At 35.2% G+C, this 15443-nt stretch overlaps 1 protein-coding gene across 2 annotated transcripts in view; it reads left to right on the top strand.

The window, feature by feature from the left end:
* LOC150096979 (uncharacterized) overlaps nucleotides 1-15443 on the top strand; it is a 255783-nt gene that overhangs the window by 115104 nt on the left and 125236 nt on the right. For both annotated transcript variants that reach the window (XM_090408126.1, XM_090408125.1), the window contains exon 5: nucleotides 2281-2347. In XM_090408126.1, the coding sequence (XP_090264252.1) occupies nucleotides 2281-2347 (67 nt within the window). The remainder of the gene's footprint in view (nucleotides 1-2280; nucleotides 2348-15443) is intronic.

The raw sequence follows: 15443 nt of genomic DNA, 5'->3' as shown, positions 1-15443 counted from the left end.
CTTCTTATCTTATCTTTACTATGTTTACTTCAAAATTTTCCCTTCCATTATATCTATACTATACTATATTATTGCTTGTGCTCCTTACAGTTACTATCCATTTAATACACCTTACCTTATTCTAATCTGATTAACTTAGTCCCTGCTTGTAATCCTTTGTACTTCCCACAAGTGCTCGTGCTGTTAGTGAAAAAGGCCTCTGAAATAGGCAATTCACAGTTACAGTTTACTATCTCCCACACTATGTAATTCAGGAAAAATTTATATTATTTATCGACTGCACCATCCTGAATTAATTTTATAGCACGAAAAGATTATAACATTTATAGGATAGATCACTTTCTAAAATAAACCTTAGTTATTCAGTCATGTCAGTTTCTCTATTTTAGACACACAGGTTCGATTATTTTTTGTGAGACAGTGCGTCAAAGATCAGGTGATAATTTTTAACAAACAAAACATGTTTATTTAACCTTAAGCAACTTTTACAATATATACACAATTGAACAATTTCTCTCTAATGCCTATCTTGAGCTCAAATTGTAACCTTCACAATTAAACCTGCTACTCACAATACTTAAATAACTTGTTTACAAATCTAGGCAATTACTGGCTGTTGCAAATGACGTTGTTGGCTAAACATTCTTTCTTAATATATGCTAGCTAACACTCGACCTCAGTTATCTCTTATGGTGACTTTACAATTATTTTAACAGAGCTATGTTCACTGGATATACGTACAACTCTTAATCGTCACCATTAGTACAATAGAATCGACTCACAAATTTGCAGTATCTCATACAGTCCTACCAGCTTTGAAGATTGTTCGTTGGTGGTTCTGCTGACTGCTTCCTTCCATCCTATATACTGGCCTTCACTAAACGGCTCTTGGCGGTTGTCCTTCTGTAGTTCTTTCCCGGGAATTATAGCATTGCTTGCTGTCGATACTGGATCTACTGTAGGCGCTGTGTACCTGGTCTCACGTGGCACGTTCCGTTACTGGAAACACATCTCCGAAGAATAAACTGCCTCTCCTAGGGGTCACGCTCCAACAAAATTCTTGGGAGTCCGAGCCGGCCAATGAACTACAGCAAGAGGAAAAACTGAGAGCCTTTTCTGAGGTTCTCAAGACCTCTTTTATACGATCCGAAGTTCTTTGTTTTGGGGTCGGAGATCCCCCAGATCTTTTGTAAACATACTGCTGTCAATTGTCTTGATCTTCAGTTTTTGGCAGCAAAATCTCCACATACGAGTGACCTTCAGCACCTTTGTTTACTCTCAGGTCGCCAACATAATGCTGTCTAATCCTCTTAACTTGAGGCAGAAATACGTTAACATTCGGTTACTTTTACAATTTTGCATCGGAATTTTACATTAAATCATCATTATGTACAACGTGAATCTTTACAATATTTTATAACTCATGTACAATTCTGTCATTCTTTTAGTCAGCTACCTTTACAAGTTAACAATTGATATTTAACTGTTAAGATACAGTAATATAAAAACTTTGTACCTCTGTAAAATCGATGTCGGAGAATTTTAACAAAATTTCACCGCATCGAATTTTACACCAGAACATTTTGCCACCTTCCTGATATTTATTTTCCATACGCTTACCAAAGGCTTCTCATTACTTTTGTTTAGCTACTTTTACACATAGCTTACTCTCTTACATTTTTCTCTGTATTCTTTTAGGTCATCTGCTGACTTATTTGTCAGGATCTTTTTTGTATGCTTTCTTCTTTTCCAGCACTGCTTCTTTAACTTTTTGTGTCCGCTATGGTGTTCTTATTTTTATATCCTTGCAAACAACTTCACCACATATCTCCCCAACTGAATCAATCTGTCTGTCTTCTTTCAAGTTTGCCACTGGGACTCCATGGTTTGTTTCTTGTTTTCAGTTTGTTTCATTTTTCTTCAATAATGTTTGTATAGTCAAGTCTACAATTTATCTGTAAAAGCTGCTCAACTTGAATTCTCTTTAAAATTTTCTTACATATTGTTATTCTTAATGTGATATCCATTTTTATTCTGCTTAGTACTAAGTAATGGTCAGTTCCAATTTCAAATCCTCTGTACACTCTTGTGTCATGAACCAGCATGATGTCACTATCAACAATGACAGTTATTGTTGACAGTGATAATTCAAATTAATTTTATTTTTTTTAAATATACACATGTTATAGGATTTATTGCAAATTGTGTATATTGATAAAAATTTGCTGATACCATTACTTTTGTAAATTACAAAACTTGTTTTTTTTCTTTCTTATTTAGTTAGCACATTTATCTCCAGAAGAAGCAAGAGGTAACATGCCTGACAAGTATATTCCTTCATTGCCAAGTGAGTGATATGTTATATTTATAGTTTTTGATTTTTCATGTATGTTTTTACATTCTTCAGTAGCAGATGCATTTCTTATATTTTTGAAGTTTTCAATGCAGATAGTAACATATCTTCCTCTCTCTGTATAGTGGGCTAAGTTGCAGTCACACAGGACACCTTATACACATTCTTGTGGAATGTGTCCTTAAAAGAGAACAGTTAAGAGTTACTAGTTTGATTTATGGGTTTTAAAAGTGTGTGAAGACTGTTTAGCTTTGATTATCTTTTCTGATGTAAAGATAGCCAAAGTGATAAATAAACATAATCAAAACTATTCCCACCAATATCAAGGCAGATCTGCCTTGCTAGGGGTGGCAATAGTTTTGCTGTAGTCTTGGTTATCATTGAAGGGCATGTAGTATTTTGACTCTTTCACAGAGATGGTAGACATTGGCTTAAAAGTGTATAAGGAACATAATTAAATCATCCACAAAAATCAGCATCAGTTTTGGTAATGGAATTATTATCATCAGCAGTGAAGTGCTACCTAAAACTCTACAGGTTTAACGGACTTAATTCGGGAGTCATTTCAGGACCTGTTTCAACTTAACTGCAAATTCTTGTCCATTGTCCTTAGAGAACACCATTAAAAGGTTTGTTCTTTCCTTTCATTCTTTGTAGTTTTAACAAAATGTATATCACTTGTAATTTTTTAGTTCTGTTTTTCACCATTAATATGCTGTTTTAATTATTTCCTTATGGACTTCATTAACCGAGATGATCAAAATCGGATTTAGAAAATGCAGAAATGTTTAACTGCAGGAATTTGAATCGAGAAAAATACAAATTTATTTACAAATGAATACTCACAAATGATGAAACTCTATAAATAAACTGTCACTTCTCACTTCAAATATTTCGAAAAAGAATTGTCTTTTATATCTATAGTGATATAGATTTAGCCCCCCCTCCAAAAAAGGAAAAAAAAAAAGAATGAAATAAAAAAGAAAAGAAACCTTAGTTTAGAAATTTACAGCCTGTTAGCATGTACTACATTTAATCTCTTCTAGATAAATGTTTTTGGTTTTTGTGACTGCTGTTCAAAAACAGTATTTATTCTTCTATGCTAATGTGTAGTCAAAGTGCAAATTATCCCCAGTCAAATACATAACTTCCACACAGTTAATAATTAGTGAAAATAGTTCTTTCTTCCAAATGAAGTGAGGCACATTCTTATTATAAGTGCAGCCCTAGAAAATTGTACTTGCTTTTTTTTTGTATTCTCTTCAAATATTTTCTGTTTTCTGAGCTATGCTCCCAGCATTCCCAGGTGTATGATGCTAACTCCTTTTGAACATGGTATTGCATAACACCAATGAATCATACTAACAACACTTAATGGCTGACAGCTGGCATTGATCACATAACATATAAAAAAACATCTTTGAAAGACAAAATATATCTCATCCAAAATTTCGAATGAAGAAGAGATTCAATAAAGCAACTAGGTATGTATAATAATTTGCCATTCATATATATGTGGAGCAATGTGCTGGTATATTTTAAGTTTCTATACATTATATTATTTCATTTGAAACCTGTTGCAAGCGAATAAAAAAAAAAAAGGTAATTCATAAGCAAATTTTAAAACCCATTCTCTTAATTGGACTGCTTTAACAAATTTTAGTAATAATATAGAGAACAAAAAAAAAGTTGCAAATATTTGGATGAATTGGATAGTTTTACAAGTTTTTAGTCTAACAGCTATAAACTCCTCTAGTCTGGCCCTAGAAGATGCCATTAGGATATTTGTTCTTTTGTCCTTTATAATTTTGAATTGTTTACAAAATTATTTGATTGTTTGTATTTACAGTGACAGTTTTGTACTATGAAAATTTTGTTTGAATTCAGAGAAATATCAGTAGTTTAATAGATTCATTTATTTTGTTTGTGGGTTGTTTATACTGTTAAAGAAATAAGATGAGTGAAGATAAATTTATTTAGTGGCAGTCAATTTCAGTACATTGCAAGAATTTCGCAGTGACAATTCAACACTTTTTTTTACCTACATGTAGAAAGTTATGTGTGAAAGAAAAAAGTTCAGTCTTTATAGGGCAGCTGACAGGAAGGATGGAAGAGCAGGCTATTGTTCGCAGGCCAAATAATGGACTATTGAATGAATTCCTAATATATATACAAGGGTGGTCGGAAAAGTTCTTGGCCTCGACCATAAATGGCGACACTATAGGCAAGATTTTTTTTTTTTCTAAGTTGTTACATCTGTCATAAGCATCCATGTGAAATTTCAAGACATTCTATCAAGTAGTTTATTTTATACAGTTGTCTGAAGCAAAAGCGTTATCCCTTGAAATGGATAAAATTAAGTATCACGAGGTTATAAAATTCTTTGTAAAAGAAGGTTTAATGCCAAAAGAAATTCATTCAATGTTCATAAGTTTATGGGCAATCTTCTCCTTCGTTTTTGACAATTAAGAAATGAGAGTTTAAACGTGGCTGTACCAGCCTTGAAAATAATCCACGTGAAGGACATCCAAAAAGCGTAACAACACCAGAAATCATTGATCAAGTGCACGATATGGTATTGGATGACCAGCGAGTCAAAGTGTGTGAAATTGCTGAGACTAGGCATTTCAAAAGAACGTGTAGGATATATTTTGCACGAAAAAGCAATTGCAAATGAAAAAGCTTTGTGCAAGATGGGTGCCACGCTTGCTCACAGCAGATCAAAAATGCACCCGCATGAAAATCTCTGAACAGTGCTTGGAGCGTTTTAACAGGAATAAAACTGATTTTTGTGTGTAGATTTATTACTATGGATGAGACTTGGATTCACTATTACACCAGAATCCAAACAGAAGCCAAAACAGTGGACAGAAGCCAGTTGTTCAGTGCCAAAGAAGACAAAGTCAGTTCCATCAGCAGGAAAGGTCATGGCATCGTTGTTTTGGGATGCTGAAGGCATTTTGTTTATTAATTATCTTGAAAAGGGTAAAACAATAACCGGGGAATATTATTCCGATGTTTTAACGAGACTAGACAAAAAAAATTCGTGAGAAAAGACCCGGTTTGCAGAAGAAAAAATCATCTTTCATCAGGACAATGCACCTGCCCATGGGTGAAATTAAGGGATCTGCACTGTGAATTGTTGGAACATCCACCCTATTCCTCAGATTTGGCTCCCTCTGACTTCTATCTCTTCCCAAAACTAAAACTCTTCCTCGCTGGTCACCTTTTTTCTTCGAATCAAGAGGTGATTGCAGCTGTAGAGGTATTTTGCAGATCTTACTGAAAACCACTACAGGGACGGGATAATGGCACTGGAGTAAATGTATTAGTCTAACGGAGATTATGTTGAAAAATAATTTTGAAATTATGAATTCGTTTTTTACATTGTTAGGTTGAGGACTTTTCAGACTACTCTTTGTGTGTGTGTGTGTGTGTGTGTGTGTGTGTGTGTGTGTGTGTGTGTGTGTGTGTGTGTGTGTGTGTGTACACATACAGGTAACTCTCGTATCACACAGATGTTAGGTTCCATAGAAATGCTCCATTATTTTATTTAATTCAGGTAATTCATGTAAGTTAAGATAATATAAACTTATAAAAATTACAAATTGTTCGTACCTTCATTGCACATAATGCATAAATGTTTTAGGCAAAATAAAATAAAGTGCATACTTTAATTGTCATCACTGTCTTCAAAATGAACATTTTTTAGATGTTCTTTATTTACAAGTGGCTGGACATCGTCATCACTTGAAATCTGTTGGACATCATTTGTATAATTCTCATTGCCTACTTCGGCTGGTTTAGTTATCAAGAAGTCAGTAATAAGACCTTGCTTACCACTATGCTGCAATTTTTTATTAAGTTCATAATATGGAGCTAAATAAATATCCAATTGTCTCGTGAATTTTCCAGAGGAATTTTTATCCATGAAGTAACTTTCTTGTCAAGTCCAATCCTTCTGCTAATTTTTTTAAACTGAATTCTTTAATGGATTCATCACAATCAGAATCTTCAACAGATCTTTCCCTACCACGTGGTTCAACGTCATCTATTAATTGTACCAGTTCCTCCTCATTTTAAATCTGTTTCTCCATCAATTAATTCACTAATTTTGTTTTCAACCATATCACAAAACCCTCTAAGTGGCCATTACTAAGAGTATAATTTTTTTTTTTTTTTTACCTAAAAAAGCATTACATATTGTATATAACTCACCAGAAATAGTGCTCAGCTTGAGATTAATACACTTATGATTTTTAATGCACTTTCCTGGCAGAAAACGAAGACAACTTTCAATAATAAACACTTTATACGGTAAACAATTGACATGTGCGTGCTAAAGGGTATTTCCCCTAATATAAATTTGCTACTTATAACTACATGTGTGATACGGACAGATGCAAATTTAACGAAGATAAAATTTGATTTTTAAGTTGCGCGGTGAAAAATATATGAAAAGATAAAGGGTTACTATACTGTGTTATATCGAAACTGTTGTATTAGTACTGTGTTGAACAAGGGTTGCTACAATTTGTGGACCACGTATAAGTACCGCGTTATACAAGGGTTACGTGTGTGTGTGGGTGTGGGGGAATGTTTGGAAAACTTTAAAAATGGCTTTGATTTGGTGGGAATTATGGTTTAACAAAGTTATGAGGCCATTGTATTATGTTTGTTAATTGCATATATTCTCTTGTTGGTTTATCTGTTTTTCAGGAGGAAAAATCTAATGCAATTGCAAACAATCATTTTTGAGCAACTCTTGTGATGTAAACTGTATACTCAGATGCACAAATATTTGTGAGGAAAAGTTGGAGTTTGAAAATAAGAATGAAACCTTAGAACTTGATGGCAAAAATCCTGAAGAAAAGGCTTATTCACCTGGTTAAGGTAGGAAAGTATTTGGTGATGTTATGTGCAATGATAGAAAAACAAGGACTCCATGGTGGGACACAGTTAAGTTAAAGAAGCAGACCATGAAAAGAATAAACCATAGAAACTTCCTGGCTGGTAGTCAGCATGTATTCTTATAGAATATGTGCTATAAAATTCTGAAATTCCATTCTTGCATATAAAAGCCCTTTGCTTGAATTCTTAGAAAAGCCTGATGTACAAAAGAGGCTGAAATTTATATTTAAAACCACTTTGTTTAAAATAAAAAAAAAAAAAAAAAACTCATAAAACATTATTTTTAGTCATTATAATATGAAAGTTTTGATGCATATCTGTATCATGTTCTAATTGTAATTTTTGTATCAAAAATATAAATAGATAATTAATATTTTTCTTACTGCTTTTCTATATTCTTATAATATGATTTTTTTATTTTATTTATTTATTTTTATTTTTTTTTATGTTGGGTCTCATACACAGGAGGTTGATTGGTCAACCTATGAATAATACTGTTCTTGGGAAGACAGTTGAGAAAGGAGGAAATTGTTCAGATTAGATTTGAATGCCTGTGCATTTTCTTTTTTGGGAAACACATAGAGAGGAAGTTGTCCCAAGAGTACAGCAGCAGTAGAAATGGAGGAGGAGGAAGAGAAACTTGTTCTATGAGTATGGAGTTGAACTGTGAAGGAATGTTGGGTGGTAGCTGCATGTGTTTCAATGGATTTGGTAGAGAGGGAGGGAGGAATTATTGATGTTAGTTCTGATAAATATTTTCCATGGAAATATAGTTATAGCAGATGAATTCAGTAGATAGTAGTTGATAATGCCTGTGCAAGAGTGGTTGGAATGAGTTGGTAAGATATGAGCTATTAATCAGTCTGATTGTTCTCTTCTGTATTGCATCGGACATTTTTTTAGGGAGCTCCTACCCAGATGTGAGCAGTATTTGAAGGGTGAGCAGATTTGTGATATGTACAGGGTTAATAGTTGTTCAGAGGTAACATTAATGCCTTGAGTGAAAGAGGAATCCTAATTTTTTCAATGTCAAGGAGGCAATGGTTGTAATGTGTTCATGCTGAGAGAGTCTTGATATTAGGATAATCTCAAGGAGAGAAATCTTCTTCCTAGAGATTTGGATGTTATCAGAGCTGCCATGTTATGTCAGAGTGAATGTATCCATAAAAGCCACCCTCCAGCTGAGAGTAGTCGAAGAGTGCACATTTGGGGAAGTTGTAATGATAGTACTTGGAGAGGCTGAAATTTGGGTTTTGTCAGGAAAAACAGGTGGTATTTTAAGCAGACTGGAGATGGAAGTGGACACTGAAGTTGGACCTGAGACCACATATTATATGGGCACCTCCATGGATTCCAAAGACTCATTGCAGGAGACCCTATCTATTCATACCTCTTCTTGAATCCATTAACAGACAAACCACTCACAACTGACTCTGGCAACCCATTCCACTCATTCACCGATTTTTTTTTCAACTTTATTCAACTTCCAGGGATGATCCCTTGTTCTGGTCCCTCTAGCCAAGTGCTGAAACATTTCCCTTCCTATAAAACCCCATTGAAGCCAGTGGTTATTAGCCTTCTAGTAGTCGCCCCCCCCCCTAAGTATCCTAAAATATTTTCATGGCCCCTATTTTGTAGTAAAATAATAATAAACTTTAAAATAAAAAAAAATAGTAGTTTTACTTACTGATTATAATGACAAAAAAAATCAAACAGAAATCAACCTTACTTATATTACTATAAAAAACTTTACTGTATTTATATTTAGAAAATTAAAGAATGTGCTTTGTTTGCTCATTTTATAAGGAAGTAAATTTTAAGAAATAATAAATCAGTATTACAGCACTGAAAGTTTCGAAAAGTAATTGCATTCAAGTAGCACTTAACAATGTTAAGTTCTATGTATTCATACTAGTATTGTTTAAAACTTCAGAGAATTGCTTCTATCACAAGTTCACACATCCAGTAGGCAGATGTCACAACTTGCAGTGTTGCCAGCAGTGAAAAGTCAACTTGTGACACCACCACAAAAGAAACTACTGCATTAAACTGCATAATTCAGATTACTAATACAAAACGATACAAGTTTGAAATAAAGAGCAAAAAATAATTATTTTAAGTGATTTCAAAATTTTAAAAACTAGAAACGTTTTATAATCCCCTCCTGGTTAAGAATCACTGCTTTAAGCAACTTAAATGTTTCTATCAACCAACTTCTACAATCCACATACCTTCAATCTATCCTCATAGGGAACATTCCGCAGACCACTCACCATCTTGGTCACTCGCCTCTGAATCCTCTCCACCATTTCATCCCCAAGACACCCATGGGACCAGACTTTTATTATTATTTGACACCTCCAGGGAGTCCAAAGACTCATCAAGGGGAGGGCACCTGCTCTTGAGCTCTGTCTACACCTCTCAATCCTACAACTGACCACTACTACACCAACGGCATCTACTGTCGACCACCACCACTAGTATTTCCACAGACAATCGCAAACATCCATGCTCATGGCAGAATTCGAACCCCCAGCCTTTTGGCTGGAGAGCAGATACGCTAACCACACGGCCAACCAGGCAGGCAGACTTGAGCACAGGAATCCAGGTGTGGGCATATCAAGGCCTTATAAAGATGAATAACAACTTATCTTTATTTGTTAATGTGTTCTTCAATAGCCAAGTAATCTTAAGGGTACCTTAGCAATATGTCCTTTAAATTTTTAACTCTCTGTCCACCACCACCCCTAAATCTCTAGCTTCATCTATTTCCTGGAGTACAGTGCCATCAATGTGATACACTGCTTGAGATCTATTTATCCCTTACATAACTTTACATATCTCAACATTAAACTGACACCTATAACTTTTGCCCATACTGACAGCTTATTTAAATCGTTCTGCAAGCTTTCCACATCATCAAACAACAGAATATTTCCTTTGAGTTTATTTCCTATATCATTTATGTACAAATTAAATTGCAATGATCCCAGCACTGAACCTTGTGGCACACCACTAGTCACCTGTTTTTGCCTCAATTCTGACCCTCCATGTATCACTTTTTGATATCTGTCCAGCAGCCACCCTCTTTCACTTAACCAGTGTCATATCCATGCCATTTGTTCTGATTTCTGTAACAGAGTTCTATGTGGTATTCTGTCAAATGCCTTTGCAGAATCCAGCAAAATCATCATGTTACTCTATTGTAAAAAGTTAGTAAATTACTAAGGCATGACCAACTCATCACAAAGCCATGTTAACCCTCATATAGTATCATATTTTTATCTATCCATTCTTGAATTCTCTTTTTTACCAATTTTTCTACTACTTTTATCACTATGCCTGAGATACTGATTGGTCTATAATTTACTACCGTAGTCTTAGAACTTCCCTTATGCAAAGGAATTATTTTGCCCTCTTTCCACTCCCTTGGAACTCTACCAGAGCTAAGACTTAAAAAGCCTAGTCAAAGGCATTGCCATTTCCCTTGCACATTCTCGCAAAACCTTAGCTGATATCCCATCTAATCCCACAGCTGTATTTACATTGAGATTCTGCAATATCCTGAGAACCTCCAATTCATCCACCTCTGTTCCCACATTAGTGTCTATCACATAGATTAAAGCAGGAACCTCACTAGGATGATATACTTGCAGAGTGATCACTGAGTAACTCAACTATTTTATCCATTTCTGTCTCCTTGTGACCATCATCACTCATTAAGGTTAATCTTCCATAGTCATTCTTCCTCTTACTTTCCACATAACGAAGGAACTCTTTGGGATTTCTTTTGGCCTGCTCGGCTAGATTTTTTCATAATTTGATTTTGCCTTCCTTGCCATGCTGATCACCTTTCTTTTTATATACCTTCCACAGCATTTTCTTCTGCAGCTCATGCTTAATGATATTACTCTTCCATCTAACTCCTACCTGATTAATTCTCCTTACCCTGCGTATACAATTTAATATTACTTCCTCTAGATGACCCTTAACTATATTCCATGCACTACTAACGTCCTTAACCTGCATTGTTATATGCCATGGTACAGATTTAAGCTTTTTCCTAAGCATTTCATAATCATCTGTCTTATAGTTCCACAAATACCCCTTTTTGATAGACTATTACTCGTGTTTTACAATCTTCCAAGTCAAGACTGCATGGTTACTTGAACTAGTTGGAGGCAATGTTGTAACGTTGGTTATGAATAGCTCTTCTGATCCTATGACCAGGTTCAATACTCTCCCACCTCTAGTCCTCTCCATTACATGCTGCCTTAAGTAATTATCTCTTAGCTGGTGTATAAATTCTATTTCCTGCCTGCTATGTGATATTTCTTCTTTCCAGTCTATATCTCCATAGTTGAAGTCCCCAATAATAATCATTTGACCTGTACTCACTGTACTAATTGAGCAATCCATGTCTTCCAGATCACCTGTGGAACTCCCTGACCTATAGTAACAACCAATTGTATATTTTGTTTTACTGGTCTTAATCTCACACCAGATTGTTTCAAATGAACAGCTATCCTCCTGCCTGTCTCCTATTCTTTTTGGCTGCAGTTCATCTGCTGTCATCATCATCAGTACTCCTCCCCTCATCATATCTTCCCTGAAATTACTGAACCCTTCACATTCAATCCCTGTAATTACATCTACTTGTTAGCCAAGTCTCACTAATGCTTATAACCTTTGGTGAGGTTGCACTAACCATTGCCAAAAATAATCTTGTTCCTGATACTTCTGGCATTAGTATGTAGAAACTATAGCATTCCTTTTGTCCCCCACCTTTACTTTCTGAATTGACTACCCTATTCAATATTTTTTCAGTATTCAATATTTTGCTTGAGAGACTAGATTTATCACACTCACTGACTTCCACCCTAATTGCTTAAGTTTCCCTTTCCCTGAATTTGCACTTCGACATGCTTGGTGAACAAAGCTCTCTCCAGGCACTTAACACCAAAACCATTGTAGAGATACCCACAAATTCAACATCATTCCTTTTGTACAATCTATGTATATACTCATTGGCTATCAATGCCTTCCTCCTCAGTTCACCTTTCCAACATGACCATTAATTTTCATTTCACTTACTACTTCATCACTGTACTGTTTTCATATTTTGTTAACTGCTTTTCATAATTCATGTACTTCTAATGGATTATGTCCACACCTTCTTGCTCTTCAGTTTTTGCCTCTTGTAACAACACCTTTACATCCTCTCTCATAGAATACTTCTTGCACTTTAAATCATTTGTACTAACCAAGACAATTTTCCTTTGACTTACTTTTTTGCACCTGGATGACATGGCTAATAGTATGAATTTTTGCACCTGCTCGGCTATTTTGTCACACTTTTGTTCAAGTACTCCCCTGATCCATTGAGTCTCCATACATAATTTTCTCCTTAACTTGATTTTCTTGTTTGTTTTCAGTCAGTCTTTATATTCCTTTGGATCACCTGCTTCTTTCTTTTTTCAAAGAATGAAGAATATACTTGTCAAGTAGATCTGGAAGTCTCTGGAGCATTTGTTTTTAACCAAGTGAGTCATTCATATTCCCTTTGCAGTAATGTATTTTGGTTTTCAAGTTGGCTTTTGACAGTACTCAATTTCTGTAGTCCATGTGCGATATTTCAGCACTACTGTGTCAATTTTCTTCCAGTGGGTGGCAAAGTCATCATCCTTGTTCACATTGACTGAAAGTTTGGCTAGGCTTGTATATGTGACTGAAGAAAACTGACTTTCAGGTTAGTTCTGATGCACTCACCAGTGCGTCACAGGTTACTTTCATAAATTGCAGGAGGGTCCAAAGTGGCATCTGATGATTTTTCTGCAAACAAAACTAGATTTCTTCCATTAGTTTGTGTATTGTGGCTTTTGGTGAGGAAGTTGAGATAAATGGCACTATTTTTGGCTTGATTGCACAATCAACGTGATGAGATTACAGAGCTGGCTGATATCAGTGTCAGGTGACTTTTTGTTTAAACTGATTGTGGATCTGCTCTAGCTTAGCTTTATTTAATTTTATTTTGTAGGAGAAAGATTTTTTGATAGCAGTGAGGCTCTGCTCCAAACTTTCAATGCATTTTTCTAAGTTCAGGAACTGTTTTACTGAAGGAAGGCACAGTGGGCAGAAGGAAGACTGGTTTACATTTGTGAGAGGTTTGTGTTGATTTTTATATACTGAGCATATGAATATTGGCAACAAAAATCGCACAGAAGGTGTTGTCTGATGTCTAGTCTAGCTGTGACACTTCATAGCACCATTGATTTATCAGTGCTGGTCATTGGGCTTTGTTGCTGCCATCTTTACTTTAATAGTGAAAGATGATATGAACTGATGAAGAATTTGCTGTTAACAAATGAAAAAAAAAAAGTATATATATTTTGTTCTTGAACTAATCTGATGATCAAGATTTTCTATTTTTCAAGCTCAGAGTATAAGAAGAATTATTTTTAATGCTATAGAGGAAAATTAGTCAAATCAGATATCTTTATCGTGGTGTTTTTATAAAGTAAAGAGGTATGATTAATAGACATAGAGGATAGTATGTATCCATTCATATTTTGTATTTTATAGAAAGTTTCAAAAGATAAATCAGGTTGCCTATGAGAATAGTGCCTTTTGGCTTCAGAATTGTCTTGGACTTGCACTACTTTCACTACATGAGCTCTGCCGAGGACTTCATATATTGCTTCTTTTTTTTTTTTTTTATTAAAGATTTAGGTTTTGCTGGAATGACAACTGTTTGAACTGTCAGTTCTTGTAATCTATCTCGTCCATCTTTTCAGATTTCCTTAGTTTCTTACAGCAAATGTGAAATAAGGACTGAAACGAAGCATTTTAACTTTTTTTTTTTTTTTTAATAAAGAGGAAAGAGATTTCTTATCCTTGTGTGTGAGAGAGAGAGAGAGCTGTTCTGAGCATATGTGATAATTCTGTCTCTTCATTGATCTCTTTGAATAAATGGCATAAACAAAAAAGCAGAATATTGGAATGTCTAAACAAAGGCAGAATTGCTAAGGGAAATAATCAAGGAGAAAAAAAATATATCAGCATTCATTAGGTAATATCTACATTGGAGTAATAATGTATATTTAAAATAATTACATTTCAACCTACATATTAAGGATGTCATCATCAGGACTACAGACACGAAGAAGAGATATAAGCTGCATAATGATTCACTGCAGTATGCTACTGCATTACTACTTTGGGCAGCTGTTGACTCTAACCTGATTTCTAGTGAGGATAAAGTTATCAGATGGAAATTAATTCCCTGAAGTGCTCTTATTTTGCAGTCTTACAGCAATCTCCTGTTTTATCCAACCATCAAAACAATTACCTTTCAATTATTATTAAGACAGACCTCCTGGGAGTCAAGAACTCATTGAGAGAGGCTATACTCTTTGCACCAGCTGTCATCCTGTTCTGAATTCATTCACACTACATATGCACACAACATCCAATGGCAGTCCATTACCTCCTTCTTGACAACATTCATTCTCAACTTCCAAGGATGCTCTCGCATCCTTTCCCTACCTTCCATAAAATTAAAAATTTCATGTACCAAAATTCTGTGCAACTCTTTATGAAGTTTTAAGTCTCGATCACCTCGGGGTGCTTAAGGGTCAAAGCTGTATAACTGAGAGGAGACCTCCACATAGCCTTTAAAGGAATGCAGTGAACCGACCAGGGCTTCTGACATAATATCCAATCCTCACCTTCTCGTGGTGCACCCTGTTGGGTGTCTACTTGGATACTGAACGAATGAGGATGGGCTGGCAATTTGGGATTTAGCCGACCAAATTGTTTTCTTATTGGTTAAACCAAATTAAAAAATGATGGTACGACATGACAAAATTTCATGCCGGCTGGGGTGTCGCCCGTTTAAACAAGGCCCCCGTTGTTTTCGCCAGGGAACCAGGCCGAACAGCGAAAAGTCAGCTACTGGAACAAATCTGAAAACAAACCCCAACTCAACATCACCAGAGTTAAAGATCGGTACTATCAATAAGAAGCCTGAATGGCAAAGAAATGGAGCTAGCTGAGGAATCAGATAATTACCAGATCGACATAATAGGGGTGACTGAAACAAAAAAAAGACAAAAACTGGTGAGATCTTTCTGAGCAATAAATACAAAATGTTATATTCAGGCAATGGCAATCAAGGAAA

Source organism: Typopeltis vanoorti, chromosome 18, assembly GCF_054136105.1.
Source record: "Typopeltis vanoorti isolate ZY-2024b chromosome 18, IOZ_Tvanoo_1.0, whole genome shotgun sequence".
Lineage (NCBI taxonomy): Eukaryota > Metazoa > Arthropoda > Arachnida > Uropygi > Thelyphonidae > Typopeltis > Typopeltis vanoorti.
This window is presented reverse-complemented; position numbering and strand designations above follow the sequence as displayed.